General features: G+C 44.0%; 1 protein-coding gene across 2 annotated transcripts in view; it reads right to left on the reverse strand.

The window, feature by feature from the left end:
- The window catches only part of LOC121924283 (major histocompatibility complex class I-related gene protein-like), a 20517-nt gene extending 6590 nt beyond the window's left edge, over window positions 1-13927 (reverse strand). Inside the window, exons 1-8 of one of the 2 annotated variants that reach the window (XM_042455610.1) lie at window positions 13791-13927; window positions 12041-12307; window positions 8725-9000; window positions 5992-6279; window positions 5346-5429; window positions 3510-3548; window positions 1626-1661; window positions 817-1525 (exon numbers count right to left, since the gene is read on the reverse strand). In XM_042455610.1, coding sequence (XP_042311544.1) covers window positions 1509-1525; window positions 1626-1661; window positions 3510-3548; window positions 5346-5429; window positions 5992-6279; window positions 8725-9000; window positions 12041-12307; window positions 13791-13860 — 1077 coding nt within the window. In that variant the 5' untranslated portion in view covers window positions 13861-13927 and the 3' untranslated portion in view covers window positions 817-1508. Of the gene's footprint in view, window positions 1-816; window positions 1526-1625; window positions 1662-3509; window positions 3549-5345; window positions 5430-5991; window positions 6280-8724; window positions 9001-12040; window positions 12308-13790 lie in introns of those variants that run through there. The other variant, XM_042455609.1, reaches the window with a different exon arrangement.
- Window positions 13928-20282: the final 6355 nt, after the last annotated feature.

A 20282-nucleotide genomic window follows, 5' to 3' on the forward strand; every position in this document is an offset into this window, starting at 1 on the left:
ACCTACACATACGTATAACCCATTTCCCTACCTCCCCTCCTCCCACCATAGATCTGCTCATATACATATATCCTTTTTCTAGTTTACATTTTCATCTCTATATACTATTCTTCTCTTTTCTTTTTTCCAACCTATACCTCTCTTTTTTATATATGTTTTATATATGGCTGTAGAATTTGATGAAGGTATATATCTGTATCTGAAGATCTCAGGGCACTTCATAATAAAATCAACTTAAAATGATAAATAATTACAAAGTTAAAAGATAAAAAATATATAGTTAGCCTTTAATATAATCATACAAAAATATAAGTAGAAAAACATATGGTCACCCCATTCCAGACCCCAAGGCAGATGCCAAAAACCATGGAACCTCAAGTCCCACTGTTCTTAATGGCGGCATGGGCAGCCACACTGCCATGGCCATGTGTATACACCACCATTAGGGCCAATGCGACTTGCAATCTGCGGATGCTCAAATCCGCAGATGGTAAGCCCACAGGTGGGGCAGGTGGACTGTATAATAGTATCAATTAAAAACTAGACAATAGCAATAGCAAGTACATTACTATACCACTTATCAGTGCACTTAAGCACTCCTTAAGCAGTTTACAACTGTAAGCTAATTGCCCCCAACAATCTGGGTACTCAATTTAGCAGCCTCTTCGGAAGGATGCAAGCCTGAGTCAAGCCTGAGCTCCTGGCTGGTACTGAACTCACAACTTTGTGGTTTGTGAGTAAGTGGCTGCAGTACAGGCATTTAATCACTGTGCCACCAGGGCTCCTTGACTATTCAAAACCAGCTACATTAAAAAAAAAAAAAACCAAAAGGCAAAAGGGCTGGAACAGATCACCTGAAAAGGGTGTATTGGAGCCACCCTGGAGCTAGTCGCTCCAGACCCATGGCAACCACATGCCATGGCCCCAATATATCCTGGAGCCGGTCCAAATAAAAGCAGAAAAGATCAGTTCATATTTTGGATTGTAAAAAGCTTCGGCGGCCTGCCCATCTAGCAGACCTTAGAGGAAAGTGTACTCCACAACCCCACCACAAAATGTTTTTACTCCTAAGGGACCTAAAGGCCACAAAAACAGCCCTGGGGGGGGCACATGCTGCACTTTGCCAACCCCTGCTGAAGCCTGAAGCAACCACCCCTATGACCATTCCTTCTGTTTGCCTCCATTTGTCAGACTTAGTCTGCACATATACCTAGTCATGAGTGACAGACAGGTAACCAGTTCCCATTTGACAGAAAAACAGAATATTACAGTCATGGCTAATAAAGGGATGGGAGGACCAAGAACTATCTCTGCATCAGAATATGAAATTCCTGGAAAAGCCCAAGGTTTGGATGAAAGGAAAGTAGAATCCCTTTAAAAACTGGTCCAGGAGATCTGAAGGATAGTTGCCACATCAGCCTGCTGGTGACTTTGATCATCCTCTGAGGCCCTGTCCTATGTCCCATCACCAAGAAGTCATACTGTAGAAACATGAGTCAGGGCCTTTTTCACGCTGGCACCTTCTCTGTAGGAATTGTTTCCCATGGAAATCAGACTGACTCATTCCCTCTGATGTGGATGCCCAATCCCACTATTTTCCAACCCTCCCCTTCTCACATACATACCCAAGATGGAGCTGTCAGAGCTTTTGTCACTAGATGCTAAAAGGAGAATAAAAGAGATTCAACATCAAAGTCTGTGATAAGGGAGGGGAATTTCTACCTCCCCAGCTTGCTTCCTTTCTAATCCCCTTTCCCTCCATTCAATCTTTCCTTCCCCATCAATCCCAATCTGGAATAGGCTTCAGCCAAAATCCAATGGAGGTCAGTCACCCAACATGAAAATTGGTCCATGGCATCCAGAGAGAGGAGACTCAGAGCCATCTTTTCAAACAGTTGATGAGAATTTCTGGAATCATAGAATCAGTTTCTCAATGTCCTTTTTGACTTGTGGTGCCAAGAACTGGACACAATATTCCAGGTGGGGCCTGACCAGAGCAGAATATAGTGGCACTATTACTTCCCTTGATCTAGACACTATACTTCTATTGATGCAGCCTAAAATCGCATTGGCCTTGTTAGCTGCCGCATCGCACTGTTAACTCATGTTCAACTTGTGGTCCTAGATCCCTTTCACATGTTGTCTCCTTTAGCCAGGTGTCCCCCATCCTATATCTGTGCATTTCATTTTTTCGCCCTAAGTGCAGTACCTTACATTTCTCCCTGTTGAAGTTCATTTTGTTAGCTGTGGCCCAGCTTTCTAGTCTATTCAGGTCATTTTGAATTTTGATCCTGTCCTCGGGAGTATTAGCAATTCCTCCTAATTTGGTGTCATTTGCAAATTTGATAAGTATTCTCCGAATTTTTTCCTCCAAGTCATTGATAAAGATGTTGAATAGCACTGGGCCCAAGACAGAGCCCTGTGGGACCCCACTGGTTACTTCTCTCCAGGATGAAAATGTGCCATTGTTGAGCACCCTTTGCGTTCAGCCGGTCAACCAATTACAAATCCACGTAACAGTTGCCTTGTCTAGCCCACATTTTACAAGCTTGTTTGCAAGAATGTCATGGGAAACCTTGTCAAAGGCTTTACTGAAATCAAGATATACTATATCCACAGCATTCCCTTCATCTACCAAGCTAGTAATTTTATCAAAGAAAGAGATCAGATTTGTCTGGCATGATTTGTTTCTCTGAAACCCATGTTGACTTTTTGTGATTATGGAAGGTCAGTGAAAGGCCAGTCTTGTGATCAGATTTTATTCCTTGGATGTTTCCAGATACATTTAGGGTGCACTCACACTTTCTCATTAATGGATGTTTGCAGGAGATTCTGTGTTTATGTCTTCTTGTGTTTTCCCATTTTTTTGCCTATCTTTTTTCTTACCACAGAAAGCCCATTAAGGCAAAAGGACAGAACAGCTGCTCAGCCCCTTTCATAGAATCATAGAATCGTAGAGTTGGAAGAGACCACAAGGGCCATCCAGTCCAATCCCCTGCCATGCAGGAAATCACAATCAAAGCATCCCCGACAGATGGCCATCCAGCCTCTGTTTGAAGACCTCTAAGGAAGGAGACTCCACTACACTCCAAGGGAGTTTGCGCCACTGTTGAACAGTCCTTACTGTCAGGAAGTTCCTCCTAATGTTGAGGTGGAATCTCTTTTCTTGGAGCCTCTAAGATTTGGATGTCCCTAGGCTGGGCAAAGCAGAACCAGAAACTGGGCCCAAAACTGGCTGTTCTCTGTAACCTGAACTTCCCCACACTCACTGCTTAGACTATGATGCCATTAAAGATTTGCAATCAATTTCACTAGCTTAATGTTTTCTTTAGGGTCCCACATTTTACGCCTTTGCCAGCCAACTTGGGAAGGATTTGTATTGATCTGTCAGTAGAACTCTGTGGCTTCCATGCCTTTTGAATAGCTAAACTCACATAGGCTATCTATTTATTTACAAAATGTTTTATCTCTGCCAAAAACCCTACTTTAGAAAGGAATCAGTCACTCACTTGATGCTGCTTTGTAGTCTTCTTTCTCGTGCCGAATCTCTATAGAGACAGAAGGAGACAGTCAGAGGTGGAGGGTTTTCCCCCAGAAATTATCCAGTTCCTCCTTGTATTTATTTTGGCAGGACCTTTGAATCCCCAGCCCAATTCTATGCATATTTACTTATAAGTGAATCCCACTGGGTTCAAGGAGTCTGTTAGGATAGAAACCACTGCAAATCAGATAGACCATAAAAACAAAAACCAATACACAAATACAATTGGCCCTCGGCATCCACAGACTCTTTATCCATGGATTCAAGTATATATATTTTTAAAATACAGTGGACCCTTGTTATACACTGGCGTTTGGTTCCAAGATCCCCCGTGGATAACAAAATCCTTGGAGCTCAAGTCCCATTAAATATAATGAATAGCAAAATGATGTCCCTTATAAAAAATGGAAAATCAAGGTTTGATATTTGAAATTTATGCTTTTGAACATTTTCAAACCATGGATGCTTGAATCCATGTATAAAAATCTGCGTATAAGAAGGGCTGACTGTATATAAATGCCAAAAAGTAAACCTTGATTTTGCCATTTTATATAAGGGATATCATTTTACTATCCCTTATATTCAATGGGACCTGGACATCCATGGATTTTAGAATCCATGGGAGGTCCTGAAACCAAGCCCCAGAGGATACCAAGGGCCCACTGTAATCAAAATGAAGAAGAAAATATACCCAATAAAATAATGACTGCAAGCAAAACCTTAATTAAAAACATCAAAATTAGAATCCAATCCAGTGTAGAATAAGTAACTCTTTAATCTCCCAACAAAGAGGTGACCATGGATACTCCCTAGTGGAGAACATTGCAAATATGGGAAACCATCAAAGAAAAGGCCCTGGACCAGGCATACATCAGTCTCAGAGTCCTTCTCAATGAACCCAAAGCCTATGATCTGTTCTGCGATTACAGCCTTTTTATGAAACAGACTGTTATTTCTATTTCAGAAAAAACGGTGCATGGGACAAACACAATACATGCGTCCCTCCCAATTTCTACTGATATTGCAACAAATGGGAAGAAATTGAAAATGTAAGAAAAGTTTGAGACAAAACTGGATCCCCAAATACAAGACAATAAATATGAATGCATTTCCTACAGTTAGGGGTAGGAATCATGCACCCCTCCAGACCCTTCCAGATGCTGCTGGACCTTGGTCTAATATTGCAGCCTTAGCACAGCCTCTAGGGAGGAAGGTTAAGTTTAACAATATCTGGAGGGCCATAAGATTCCCACGCCTGGGTTTGGAATCTTCAGTTAAGTTTTCCTAGACTCAGGCTCAGCCATGGCCACAAGAGTCTCCACAAGAGAAAAAAAAGTAACTTAGAAAACAGAATAAACCTATCAGTACAGAATGTAAAATCCTTAAAAGCCACGGGGTCTCCTACCTAACAATGTCTATGGCTCTTGTGAAAACTGATAAGATGACACTTCTCAGTAGTTGTATTCCAGCCCTGAAAAAACTGTTAATCTGTTAATGATCAAGAGCTTATTTAATTTCAGATAAACCAGTTTCTGCGACAGATGAAGTGTGAGGGGAAATTATGCTGTGCATTCCTTGTTCAACAGGGATAAATTAAGGATGGCTTTTCAAGGACAAAAGACTAATTTGGAAACAATCTAAATAACCTTCAGATAGTTTCAAGATCATGTTTAAGATATCGAGATGGAGAGATAGCCTGGACTTTCCACCAGGGATAAGGTAGTTTTTTCATCAGCAGTCTCCAGAAGAACGTGCCACAGAACAAGGCACATGGCCCAGAATACACAATCACAAATGCACTTACTGAGGAAGAAAGTGGTGATCCCAGCTGCCAACAGAAAAGCTGCCACAACTCCAAAGATGGCTACTATAATGAGTCCCACATTGACTAAAAGAGAAGAAACACATGGTTGTTCAGAGAAGCTCTTCAAGGCCCTCATCAGAAGCCCTGAGATCCCTTAAGCAAAGACACAAGGGACTGAACCTCTCCACAGCACCAATGTACTCTGTCCTTCTCTGGAAAGAAGTACTCCTCACTACCTGAGGCTTACTAGTGTCAATAATTTCAAACTTCAGAAATACAACTGAACTTAAAAAGGCACAGAGAGCCTCTGTGTGTGTGCGTGTGCATTTGTGTGTGTGTGTGTGTTATTTTCCCATATTCAAGCAAACTAAAGGAAGCAACAAAACTGGATTTTCTGTCTTACTTCTGTCACATATGGAACTTATATTTTCAAAGGTTATTCCAGCTCCTTTATCAAACATCATCCCATTCCCTGAGTCTTCAGCACAGGGGTATGCAAACACACACACTTAGGGTCCTATAGTGTTTTTTGCCTGTGAGAGTGGCTGCAGGGAGGGCTATCCTCCCCTTTTGATAAAAATCCCCCTCCCAGAATCCTCCCCTACTGACCAAAGACCCCCTTCTTACATCCCTTCTAGTCTCTTACCGCCAGGCTCTTCAAAGGTCAAGACCAGAGGCTTTTGCAAGCTGGCATGATCCACATGGCACTGGTAGAAGTTTCTCTCCTTGGGATCAATATCGATGCTGAGCCAGATGTGGTATGTCCCATCATAGTTGGGAGCAATGTTCCTACGGAAAGTCTCATGTTCTAAAATCTCCTCCCCCTTCCTCCAAGTGGCTTCAATCTCTTTGGGGTAGAAGCCATAGGCCTGGCAGATGAGGGCTTCCTGGCCACCCCCAGTAGCCTGGCTTGTGATCTTTCCCACAGGAGGCTCTGGAAGAAAAGAGTAAATTCTGCATCAAGACATCTGAATAAGGGGCAGGAGAGGTGGAATCTATGGAGAGAAGGAAGGGGCCTCCTGTGCTCAGTCTGGTTCCACTCTTTATCCTGAAACTGGAGAATCACATCTTTAGCAAATTCAAGATGTGAACCTTGTTCCAAAGAACAAGATTTGCCAAGTTCATCTTGGACATAGATTATCTATGGCGTTAGGGCAAGGGCAACCAACTGCACATGGACCAGAGCCTCATTTGGATCCAACCTCACCATGAGCAGCACCCACCTGTCAGTATGTTGAAATCAGTCACAGACCAGGCAAAATGAATACCAGAACTGATGCAGTGCCAATTCCTGTTAATATTTTGGCTAACGTGGTGGTTTTTTAAAGGGGTATTTTCAAGGTGTGAAAGAGTGCTTTTTGACTTCTGACATGGTTTTTGGACAAACACAGCCCAAAAATATCTCCCCAAAAAATTAAAAATGAGGATTCCAAGGGACTGTTGAGTAGCTTCCCAAGCTGCAAAAGAGGTTTGGGGACCAGCCTGTGGAGAGAAGACCCCTTTCTGTCCCACAACCACCACCTGATGGGAGGACCTCCACTTCTTCCACCTCAAGGAGGCGAAACGTTGAGATCTCAATTTTTCTCAGAATTTTGGCACCAGAGTTGCTGCTACAATTGAACAAATGCTGTCACCACACAAACCCTGTATCTGAACCAGAGCAGTTATTGTTTTCATTGTTATTACCATATCATCCCCAGAGGTGTGTGTCTGTATATTACAATAATTATTTCTGACACAGATGTTCAGCACAGTGACCCTAAAGGTTTCAGGCTTTTGAAGACATAACTTCAACTTACCTTTCTAACTAGCTCACTGTTCTACGCACCAGCTTTTTAAAAATCCCATTCAGTGGCAGAACTTGCCTTTTCCATGGTCCCTGCAAACTATCCGGTATCGCCTCTGCAAGCATTGTGGGTTCACAATGAGGGGCTCAGCATTTCCAGAATGGATGGGCACCTCATTCTGACCTCAGCAGCAGTGCCAAGTGACAAACAGCACTCTATGGGAAGGCAGCCACCCATCGTTTGCTGTGAGAGCTGAAAATCCACAGCAGAAAGAGAGCAGTTAAGGGGCAAATTCAAGGAGAATTCATAGGCAGACTACAGTCTGTCCTCGACTTACACGGGGGATCCGTTCCGGATCCCTCCGCGTAAGGTGAATTCCGCCTATGCTCGAGCCCCATTGGAAACATGAATGGGACGCACCGCCCCTTCCGCCCCGCGGCTTGAGCGCGTATGCTCAAGGCCGCGTATGGCGCGGGCACACTGTACTATGGAGGGAGCCCAGAGTGTCTGGCAAGTGTAGACTTTAAAAAGGTATAGGCTTTTAGAAACTGACTGTGATGGACTTTTAATGGTATGCTCTTTCATTGGTTTGTATATAATTTGTTAAAAATTTTAATGGTTTTTTAAGTTTACAAATCATTTTAATAATTTTAAAGCTTTTTTATATTTTTATTAATGCTTCTGTATAGCTTTTAATTTGCAGTTTTAATAAGTTGTAAGCTGCTTTGAGCCCCATTGTTGGGGAAAGGTCAGAATACAAATGAAATGAAATGAAATGAAATAAATAACTAAATATTGGGTGGGGTGGGGGCAGAATTCACACACAAATCCACCACACCTGTACTCTGCAATGGTTCAGCCTACTAAAACTTTTGACTGAATTTTGGGGACTTGGTTTCAGTGTGAGGGAGGTGGGAATGTATCCATGACTCGTACCATTCAAGATGCAAGCAGAGAGGAGCATCATACCTGAATGCTTCCCCAACCCAGAAAATGAGAACAATATAATCACTCCCAGACCGCTATTTTATACTTAGACAAGTTTGCCTTACTTTTGTGTTGAGAGCCACTGCTGCCACTTTTAAGAAAAACTGAACACAACTCTGGGAAAAGAATGAACTCATTTTCTATGACAATTGTAGGATCCCTCTCTGGCCTCTGCTGAGATGTGTAGTAGGTTGCACCTATCTAGAATTGACTTGAGTATTTCTGGGCTGCAATGTAACATTATTGTTGGCTGTTGTTGGGTGCCTTCAAGTTGATTCTGACTTATGGTGACCCTAAAACAATATTATGGGGTTTTCTTGGCAAGATTTCTTAAGAAGGGATTTGCCTTTGCTTTCCTCTGAGGCTGAGAAAGGATGAATTGCCTGAGGTCACCAGTGGGTTTCCATGGGCAAGCAGGGATTCGAACTCTGGCATCCTGAGTTGTAATCCAACCACTACACCTCACTCAGGTCCCAGACTTTCTTCTAGCAATGGAACAATATATTATATATGTCCAGTTGAAGAAGAAAGCCAAGTGTGTATGGGGGAGAAGAAGCTCAATGGTCAATCATGCCCTTCCTGTTTCGCCCAGCCACACAACCCACCTGTCCTCAGCAGTGCCTCCTTCCCGTAGTTCAGGAATTTCTCCAGCCGCTTAATGCACTCCTCCTTCAGGTAGGCCTTGCAGGTCTGGGCTGGAGTTCTTATATTTTCCCACTCCTTTTTGGAGATTTGGGCTGAACCATCAGCTGCCGTCCAGGTGAGGGTCTCCTTGTCCAGGATGATGTGGTCTGTCCCATCGTAGGCATACTTGGCAAATCCTCCTGTGCTCCCATCTTTCCTCAGCTCACAGCCGAACATCTTCTGCAGGGTGTGAAACTCTGAAAAAGACCCATACAAAGTGAGAGTTGGAGGTCCCCTAAGCAGACATGGGGGGCATCCCCTCCCTGCCAGGGTCAGGCAGGATTTTTTTTCTTAATTTACATCAGGACTGAAGGAAGAGACGAGACAAAGGCCACCAAAACATGAATCATTACTAAAAAATGAAAGCATTGAAATCTTTTCATATTCCTACTAAATTGTGCAATATATTTAATCCTGACTCACAAGGAAACCCTCCCCTCACAAACCCTCCACAGCTCCCTCTGGGCATTATTGTTCCAACCCCCACGCCATTCCTTCCTTCCACCGTGGCTGATCCTGGGAGTTACTGATCTGGAATTGATGTGCCCCCTGTGAATACAGTTCTCTACCTTTCACTCCTTTAACTAACCTATATTAGAAATCTAAAGATTCAGCACCTTCAATGGTGCTCTCTAACTGCAGGGGCAGCACCACAAACAGCACTCCTGCTGGTAGAGCAGATTCTTGTTGTTGTTATTGTTGTGTGCCTTCAAATCATTTCCAACTTCAATCCTAAAGTGAACCTATAATGGAGCAAGATTTGTTCAGAGAAGTTGAGACTGAGAGCATGTGACTTGCCCCAAAATACCCAGTGGGTTTTATGGACAAGCTGGGAATTGGGAATTTATGGGTTTCCAGATCTGTAGTCCAACACTCAAACCACTATGACTACACTATGCTGGATTTTACCTAACCATTTTTGCTTGGTAGTCAGGATATACAGTACAGGTATACAGGATTGATCTTTGAGGGGTGTAAAATGGTATTCCTGTTGTGGTCTAAAGGGAACCTGAGTACAGCCATATGAGATGGGCTTTTGCCAGAAAACTCCCAGTATGCGTAACCTTGCTCCACAAAGAGAACGTGGTCTCTTCCAACTCTATGATTCTAGATAACTGCTGAACTGTAATGGAAAATGATTCTCAGTCACTGTCATTTTCTGTTTCAGAACAACTTGCTAGTCAGACACGCCACTGTTGACTGTTAACAAAGATATTTCAATTGTAACATTATTATTCAATCGTTAAATTTAACAGCACTGCCAAATTGTTAACAGTTCTGCTGTGTTAACTGCATTGCTGCCTTGAGTCCCAATTTCGGGAGGAAGGCAGGATGATGATGACAATAATTGACGATGATAATGGTGATAGACAGGAAATGCTGACGAACTCCACTGGGGCATCTGTAAACATGAAGGAGATCATGCACTCCAAGTTGTTTTTTAAAACCACATACCAATGGTGTTTATTCTTTTTAATTTCATTCATAAATAAAAAGACAGACAAATTGAAAAGATGTTTCTGTTCTTTTCAGACATTTAGATTTAGCAGTTTGTTGCTAAATGAGAAATGTGACTTGGCTTCACAGAAAATAATCTATTCCCTCTACCTTCTTGAAAGAACATCCCTGAAGCCTTTTCAGGCCTTGTCATCAAAGAACCACTGCTTGACATTCTGTAGCAATGGATTCCACTGGTTCACAGGACACAATATGGAAAATGGTGCATTTTGAATGAATTTAAATTTAGTTCTGTAGCTTCTCCCTTTCTTTTGTCCATCACTTATTTTATACATCTCAACTAAGCCTGAAGATTTAATTACGTGTAGTTAATCTCATTCACACAACCAGCAAGTACAGTACATGATTTTTTTAAAAAAACAAATATCTGAGTAACAGACAGGGGTTTGATCTGGATCAGAATGGATTAACCCTTTGCCTGCTTTTCACATAGTTCCATCCATTTTCACATAGTTCCCTCCATTTGTAATGAATGGAACTATGGAAATGGATGTCATGCTATCAGTTTTATTTCATAACGAACACACACATTTTTATATTGAGACAGTGCAAATTATATTGTTCCAGATTACAGAACCAGAGAACAGTTATAGAATCATTGTATGTGAAGGGTCCTGGAACAGCTCCCTCGTGTTATATTTGAAGAGAGGAACAATTTGGGCAATCAAACCTGCTGTTTCAACACTTGTCATTTCTAAAGCCATTCCCCCCCCCCCCACCTCTCTCTTGGTCTTAAATTCTCTTAAGCCTTACCTCTCCTTACTTATCCTAAAAGGTTGAGACTACAGATTTTCTTTAATTAATATGGACTCTAATCTTCCTTCTCCAGGGTATATGTGAATGTATGCAGGAGGAAGGGCAAGCATTTTTCTTCTACTCTACTCCCGTCCCTAAAATGAAGATGTGATTCTTCATCTCTCTGCTGGAAAATAAGGGGAGATGTCTGTCCCACCCCACTCCCTGCACTGACTCCTGAATCATCACACTGATGGAGGATTTCTTTCTTATTGGGAACCTCTCATCCCTCCATCCCAACAGTCATTGGTTTCCACTTCCTGCCCCAGAGAGATAGTCGTGGGAATCTGCTACAGCTAGGGTTGCCATAATTTGCTACCACAAAACCGGGACAAAATGTAGGAAAAAATGTAGGGCAAAATGTACGACAAATTTCGCACAAAATGTAGGACATTAAAGAAAAATGGACGACACAACCAGCTAAAAGCAAAAACATTAATATTTTTTAAATTAATATAAATCCATATTTACAGAAAACATTCTTCCAAGACAGAAGCCACACGACAACAAACATAATAAAAACACATCTCAGGAAGTAGAATAAAGATGTAGAGATTTTGCTGTACCTGTGAGACTAAGCTATGGTGGCTTCCCTCTATTTGCTTGGGGCCTAGCGGCGGTCTCCTTCTGTGGGGTCCAGCCAGTCAGCTAGGCCCTGTGCCGTGTGGCTTTTCCCACCACTGGAGGAGGCCTCACCGCAGCAAGGCCTCCTTCTTTGGGGCCCCCTGAGCCCTCCGTGAGCCAGTCGGCGCTGCTAAAAGCGTGGCAGCAAAGAAGAAGGCAGAGGAGGAGGAGGTGGGTGCCGGGAGCTGGGAATGGCTCCAAACTTGGGATGGGACTTTCAAAACGGTTAAAAACTGTGAAAGTCCCAAGAGAAATCGGGATATGACAAGTCTATCTACATCCCTCTCAGCTCTCACTCACCTTCGCTCTGGTTGTAGTGATTCCTTAAGTTTGCCATGTATGCTCTGGATACAGCCTCTCTGTCTCGCATGAATTGGGTCTCTGTGTCCCAGTAATGTTCGCCTGCTTTTTCCATCCAGGTCACTCTTGGCTGGGCCTTCCTAGAGTTGCTGTCATATTGATAAAAAAGCTGGTCGTCCAGATACCCAACAATGAAGAACTGGGGCAGCCCCTGGCCAGGCTGAGATATAGATGTACGGAAATAGCGCAGGGAGTGTGAGGTGGAGCCTGTAAAAGACATAGAGAGTTTGAGAGCTGGGTCACCAAAAACTGAGAATCCTGACTTAAAGGCAGCTAACAACAAGTATGGCGTCATCTGCATAACTTAAATTAGTGATTCCCAGACATCAGTCCTCCCGCTGCTTTGGACTTCACCTCCCAGAAGCCCCAGTCAACTTGGTCAACAGTCAAGAATTCTGAGACCTGAAGTCCAAAACCTCTAGAGGACCAAAGTTTGGGAACCACTGACTTAAGGCTGATGATGTTCCTTCCTCCTATCTTCATTCCTCCTCCTCCTTACTTAGCAGATAAGTTGAAGAACAGGAATCAGATTTGCAAAGACATAGATCTGATTTCACTTTGGGTGGAGGATCCCACATTTGCCTCCCCTCATGTCCCCTTTTCAGGACAAGGAAATCCTCTAGTTGTCAGACTGTAGGCAAAGCCCCAATGCACCCCAGAACAGTTCTCCCCCCCCCCCCGGCAGTGGCCTCCCCTGGGCCGGTTATCCCCCAGTGCTGTAACTCTTGGTGCCCCCCCCCCGACCTCCTCCGCCCATTTCACACCATACAGAATCCTTAGTCATACTTTTTTGCGCTGATGTTTCTCATAAATTGTAATTCCCATACACTACTGAATGGGATGCTAAGAGTTGTGACATAAACAACTATGGTTGGCCTCCATTTTCACCGGGGATCTGTTCTGGAACCGTCGTCCCCCATGAAAACAAAGACTTGTCAATATTCAAGACCACAGGCTCGAATGGGGCACGTACCTGTGAGCATACGCATGGTGTACACTGTGGGAGGGTGCCCCATTGACAATAACAGAGGTCACCCCTCCATGGATATCCAAGACCACAGACCTTGGTCCACAAGAAAGGAGAGGTGACTGTAGATAAAATTAAAATTATACCTTCAAATTATAATTTTGTATGCACAACCTAAATGTATTTACATACATAGTGAAGATTTGCTTAAAATAGGGATGCTTTTAAATAAATTTTAAAACGAATATTTTTAAAAAAAACATCAAATTTCAACTTTTTTAAAATTTAAAATTTTGAAGTTTTAATTTTAAAAATAATCCTGGGGCCTCTCCTTTCTCCTCCGACTGAGCTTCCCCCCACCCCCAATATCTCTTAAGGCATTTTAAGCAGATGGATGCCAAAGCCCCTTTCTGCCCGAAGGTAGGTGTTTGGGGAGCAACTGGTGTCACACACCCCCTTAGGGTGGCATCTGGTGTGATCTGCACCCCACACACCCCAGTGAGCCAGTGCCACTACCCCAGGGCCCTCCCAAGGCATTTTCATCGAATCACAGAGTTGGAAGAGACCCAAGGGCCATCCAGTCCCACCCCTGCTGCCATGCAGGAACTCTCAGTCAAAGCATCTCCGACACATGGCCATCCAGCCCCTGTTTAACAACCTCCAAGGAGGGAGACACGACTACACTTTGAGGGAGAAGAAACAAAGGCCAGGAGGAAGCATCACCATTGTGAGCCTTCGCCCCAGAAAGCAGGAGTGCCACTGCTGCGCCCACAAGGGACACAATGGCCGCCATCAGGATCCAAAGGACATCTCCGAGGAGGAAGCCTCCTTCCTTCCACGCAACTGAGGAGAGCAAGGGATTCCCCGGCTTTAAAAGGCAGGAAGAAAGAGCCGGGATTGGAGGAGGAGCAAATATTCAGCCAATAGGAAGGAGGGGTTTCAGCGTCGTCAGTGGTTGCTGGGCAGATGGCGAGGCGCCCAGCTGAGTGAGTTGGAAAGGGAAAGCAAAAGCTGTTGCCAGGCAGAGGAGCCCTAAACAGGAAGATCAGAGGTCATCTTTTGCCAGGTCATGATGTGACCTACATTTCAATATGGCTACTTTATGAGTCATAATATCCTAGAGCTGGAAGGGACCCCAAGCCCCCCCGTCCAGCCCCATTCTGCCATGCAGGAACTCACAATCACAGAATCCTAGCATCCTAGAGTTGGAAGAGACCCCAAGGGCCCCCAGGTGCAACCTCTTTCTGCCATGCAGGAACTCACCATCATAGAACCATAGAGTTGCAAGAGACCCCAAGGGCCCCCTAGTCCAGTCCCATTTTGCCATGCAGGAACTCGCCATCATAGAATCAACTGGACGAGACCCCAAGGACCACCCAGTCCAACCCCAGTCTGCCATGCAGGAACTCACCATCATAAAATCACAGAATTGGAAGAGACCCCCAAGTGCTTTCTACAGAGTCTGATGCAGCTTCAGGGTAAGCCGTTGTGCCAGTCCCTCAATGGGCTCTCCATAGGCCACAGCGGACTACCTAGTCCTAGGTGATAACCAACTGGCCGTCAGAAGAGGAAAGGCAGGGCAGTTTTCCCCTAACAGCCTTTAGGGACCTGCACCGGGTGACACCAACCTCAGGGATGCCACTTTTATAGGAGCATCATACGCCAGAGTTGTCCTGTAGACACATGACAACAATGCTCCTGCTGTGATCTTGCTCCTTCCCTTGACTGAAGTTCCTTCTCTTTTTTCCTTATTTTATATCCATGCAAAGATAAAATGTACATTTGATTACAATGAAGGGTTCTTCACAACCCTAAGGGCCTAAGTCTGTGATACTTCACGTCCAGTTCCATACGATTAGCAAAACCAGCTCCAGGTTTTAGGGTGGCCTGAGACAGGATTATCTCCTTGCCTTCCTCACTGCATGCTTCCTCCTCCTCCTCCTCCTCCTCCTGGTCAATCCATGTACTTGCCTTTTCATAGAATCATAGAATCATAGAGTTGGAAGAGACTGCAAGGGGCATCCAGTCCAACCCCATTCTACCATGCAGGAAATCCAAATCAAAGCATCCCCAACAGACGGCCATCCAGCCTTTGCTTAAAGACCTTCAAGGAGGGACTCCACCACTCTCTGAGGGAGTGTATTCCACTGTTGATCAGCCCTTACTGTCAGGAAGTTCCTCCTAATGTTGAGGTGGAATCTCTTTTCCTGTAGCTTGCATCCATTGTTCCGGGTCCTTTTTTTTCTCCAGACTTAGAAGGATCATAGAAACATAGAGTGAAGAGACCCCAATGGCCATGCAGGAACTCTCAAAGCACCTCCTGTGACAGATGGCCCTCCAGCCTCTGTTTAAAGACCTCCAAGGAGGGAGACGCCACACTCTCCGAGGAAGGAGTGTGTTCCACTATCAGACAGCCCCTACTGTCAGGAGGTTCCTCCTAATGTTCAGGTGGAATCTCTTTTCCTGTGGCTTGCATCCATTGTTCTGTATTCTAGTCTCTGGAGCAGCAGAAAACAAGCTCCCAGAATTCCATAGCCTTGAGCCAGGGTAGTTAAAGCAGTGCCAAACCAGGTTATTTCCCCAGTGTGGATGCACCCTAGAGTGGTTAACAACAACAACAACAACATAAAGCATATCTTGGCTTTTTTTCTGGAATTCTTTGGTATATTTTTGCAAATTGCAAACATTATCTATCTCATCATAAGTAATTATGGCGTGGGACACATCGTCTAAATAATTAAAAGACAAGTTATAAAGATCTTCATAATATCATCTTTATTTATAGTTTGTGTTTTCCCACAAGACTGGAACATAAAAATATATATCTCCTCTCTTTAAGTGAGGAAGCCCTTTGTGAAAATAAATAAAGTGCCTTCTGTTGCTAAAATTACTGCAGCACCAGAGAGTCCAAACTGATTTACTTCTATGTGCCAGAAGATCTGAGGGGTGGAAGGAAGGGGAGGTAGACCGCAAGAACCATCCAGTCCAACACCATTCTGCCATGCAGGAACTCTCAATCAAGGCATCCCCAACAGATGGCCATCCAGCCTCTGTTTAAAGACCTCCAAGGAGGGAGACTTCACCACTGTTGAACAGCCCTTAATGTCAGGAAGCCTCCTAATGTTGAGATAGAATCTTTTTCCCTGTAGCTTGCATCCAACAGCAAAGGTCAGTGGTAGGTATTTCTTACCCTTTTGAGCTTTCACACCTCAGAAAATAGGACTCAAGAAGCAGTTCCTGCCTAAACTGTTATTCAGATCTTTATCCATCTCATGATCTGCTACAACATTTCACATATTTCTTCCCACACACTCAGTCTTGTGTACTTTGTTCTTCTCACCTTTTATTCCCACAACAACCCTGCAAGGTAGGTTGAGCTGAGATAGATCAAATCTGGCCCAAGGTCACTTCATGAGGTTCGTAACTTAATGGAATTTGAATCTGGGTTTCCCATGCTTACCTCTGGCATTCCAGCCACAAAACCACTCTGCTTTTTCTGAAAAATGAGCTCAGTTGCTCCCATCTTCAAAAAAGGGAAGAAAGAGGATCCCAACAATTATCGTCCAGTTAGTCTGACATCAATACCAGGAAAGATTCTGGAGCAGATCATTAAACAGAGAGTCTGTGAGAGTCTAGAAGGCAATGCCATAATCACAAAAAGTCAACACGGGTTTCAGAGAAAGAAGTCATGCCAGACAAATCTAATCTCTTTCTTTGATAAAATTACCAGCTTGGTAGATGAAGGGAATGCTGTGGATATAGTATATCTTGATTTCACTAAGGCCTTTGACAAGGTTTCCCATGACATACTTGCAAACAAGCTTGTAAAATGTGGGCTAGACAAGGCAACTGTTAAGTGGATCTGTAACTGGTTGACCGGACGAACCCAAAGGGTGCTCAACAATGGCTCCTTTTCATCCTGGAGAGAAGTGACCAGTGGAGTCCCACAGGGCTCTGTCCTGGGCCCATTACTGTTCAACATTTTTATCAATGACTTGGAGGAAAAAATTGGGGGAATACTTATCAAATTTGCAGATGACACCAAATTAGGATGAATTGCTAATACTCCAGAGGACAGGATCAACATTCAAAATGACCTGAACAGACTAGAAAGCTGGGCCACAGCAAACAGAATGAACTTCAACAGGGAGAAATGTAAGGTACTGCACTTAGGGCGAAAAAATGAAATGCACAGATATAGGATGGGGGACACCTGGCTAAAGGAGACAACATGTGAAAGGGATCTAGGAGTCCAAGTAGACCACAAGTTGAACATGAGTCAACAGTGTGATGCAGCAGCTAACAAGGCCAATGCGATTTTAGGCTGCATCAATAGAAGTATAGTGTCCAGATCAAGGGAAGTAATAGTGCCACTATATTCTGCTCTGGTCAGGCCCCACCTGGAATATAGTGTCCAGTTCTGGGCACCACAATTCAGAAAGGACATTGAGAAACTGGAGCGTGTCCAAAGGAGGGCGACTAAAATGGTGAAAGGTCTGGAAGCCATGCCCTATGAGGAACGACTTGGGGAGCTGGGGATGTTTAGCCTGGAGAAAAGAAGGTTAAGAGGTGATATGATAGCCCTGTTTAAATATTTGAAAGGATGTCATATTGAGGAGGGAGCAAGCTTGTTTTCTGCTGCTCCAGAGACTAGGACCCGAAGCAATGGATACAAACTGCAGGAAAAGAGATTCCACCTCAATATTAGGAGGAACTTCCTGACAGTAAGGGCTGTTCAACAGTGGAACAAACTCCCTCGGAGTGTAGTGGAGTCTCCTTCTTTGGAGGTCTTCAAGCAGAGGCTGGATGGCCATCTGTTGGGGATGCTTTGATTGTGATTTCCTGCATGGCAGGGGGTTGGACTGGATGGCCCCTGTGGTCTCTTCCAACTCTATGATTCTATGATTCTTATAGATGTTATTCTTAACGCCTGAATACAGCAACTCAGAGATTATTCTTAATGCTTGAGGAGGTCAGAGAGAGCCTGGGCTTCACAATTCTTAAAACACGTTGATGTTTTAAAAATCTAGCCCATATGGTTGTCTTCCTTATCCCATCTTAATGGCACAACAGTCCTAGAAGGTAGGTTAGGCCAAGGGGAAGTGAATGGTCCTGAGAGGCTCATCCACCAAGAGTCAGGCTTCAGGGGGGATTTAAAACCACATTTTTGGCACACATACCTCACACATCCCTTTGGTCTTCACTATACTCCAGCAGGTATAGCAATACAGTGGACCCTTGTTATACGCTGGGGTTTGGTTCCAAGATCCCCCGTGAATAACAAAATCCGTGTATGCTCAAGTCCCATTAAATATAATGACATAGCAAAATGGTGTCCCTTATAAGAAATGGAAAATCATGGTAAATTTATACTTTTTTGGAACATTTTCAAACCGTGTATGCTTGAATCCGTGTATAAAAAATCCGTGTATAAGAAGGACCGACTGTAAAATAGATTGGGCAGAGCTGGACTAAAGGATCCCTGGGATGCCTTATAATCTAGGATTCCATGATAACTAACTCTGCAGTCCAGATACCTGGCATCTCTCTCTCTCACTAATATTCTCTCAATAATTTAAAAAAAAAAGGGGGGGGAGATACCTTTCCCTTCTGCTTTTTATCATTCAATAAAATTATGATTATTGATTATGTTTTAGACCATCTGCAAAGGGATTCAGGAATCATACAGAATGAGGTCAAATGACCAAAATTCCTTTACGCTGTCCTGTTTCTCTTCTTCTGGGGACCTTTCCCTCTCTATAAGCCTGAGAGGAAGGCAAAGGCAAAACATCTCTGAAAAAAATCTTACCAAGAAAACCCTGCCTTTGTGTCAACATAAGTGGAAAGCAACTTGCAGAAACACAACAACAACAACAACAACAACAGTTACAAAAATAACCAATGTAATCCTCCCCCCAAAAACAGACAGAAGCATTAAAAAGTTTTTCTCACTTGAGGACAGAATGGAGCCGCAGCGCCCCCTGGAGGCCAAAATGGAAAAGAGGGCTTCTTCCTTCCCAGCTGATTTCCCAGAAAAGGCAGAGCCAGGCAAGAAAGCAATCTTCCCACAAAGGGCCTGTTAAAGTTACTTAAGTGCTCTGCAGTCAAAGTCAAGGAGACACACCCAGAACACGAGGTTTTCCCCTGACATGATACAGGTTTTCTGAGCAGGAAGGAAAACAGATGGGGCAGATACACCTGGGCTCACAACAAACTCCAACTCCCAGAATTCCATAGCCTTGAGCCACAAAGAGTTAAAGTGGTGCCAAACTGGGTTATTTCTCCAGTGTGGATGTAGCCTTAGTCACCAGCTCTGGTTCCTGCACAGCCTCCCCTCCCCTTTCCCCCTCCTCCAATTCATGGCGAGGAGGCAGCACCATTGCTTTCAATGGGACTCCCAATGGTTAGAACCAGAGAGGAACCAGACCCCCCACAACCTCACTGCAGCAAAGCTCTCCCAAATGGAGGGACTCCTCTCCCCCCATTCCCCCCATAGCTGGAGACTTAAAGGCACAGACACAATCTCTCTCTCTCTCTCTCTCACACACACACACACAGGCCCCATTCAGACTCTGGATGGAACTGGGCAGAATCGGGTCCCCCCCTCCTGAATCCCTCCGGAAGCAAGTGCCCACTATTAATTACCTTATTCAGGGTAATTTACCCCTGAATGCCGCTGCAGCTCTTTGCAGAGAGTTCACATTGCAGGTAACGGTTTAAAAGAAGGCTTCTTTGCTGTTAAATTCTCTTCCGCTTTCGTCAAAAGTGATGTTTCCTGCAGCCATTGACCAACAGAATGGGTGCTTTCCCCCGCCTTTTTAAAAAACTGGTGGGAGCGTGCGCATTTTTTGTCAAACTTAAAAACCTCCAGGTGTGTGTGTATGTTGTGTGTATTTGGGTCACTAGAGGTTATGGATTCCTTACAGACACATACAGTAGCAAAAGCATTCTGTATCAATTTGCCAAAAGAGAAACATTTGTAACATTCACATTGTAGCATTCGCATATAAGAAAAAAAGCTTCTTGCAAAGTGCCGTGCTGGAAGCAAGCAAATGAAAGGGAAATGTAGCACACAGGCTGCCACATTCTCTATATATGCATCACTCCCACTCTATGGAATGGCCTGCCGGATGAGATCCGTCAAACTGCCAACCTAGAGAGCTTCAAGAAAGCTGTCAAGATGGATCTCTTCTGGCAGGCCTTCCCAGAATAGAA

Source organism: Sceloporus undulatus, chromosome 2 (assembly GCF_019175285.1).
Source record: "Sceloporus undulatus isolate JIND9_A2432 ecotype Alabama chromosome 2, SceUnd_v1.1, whole genome shotgun sequence".
In the NCBI taxonomy this organism is placed as follows: Eukaryota; Metazoa; Chordata; class Lepidosauria; order Squamata; family Phrynosomatidae; genus Sceloporus; species Sceloporus undulatus.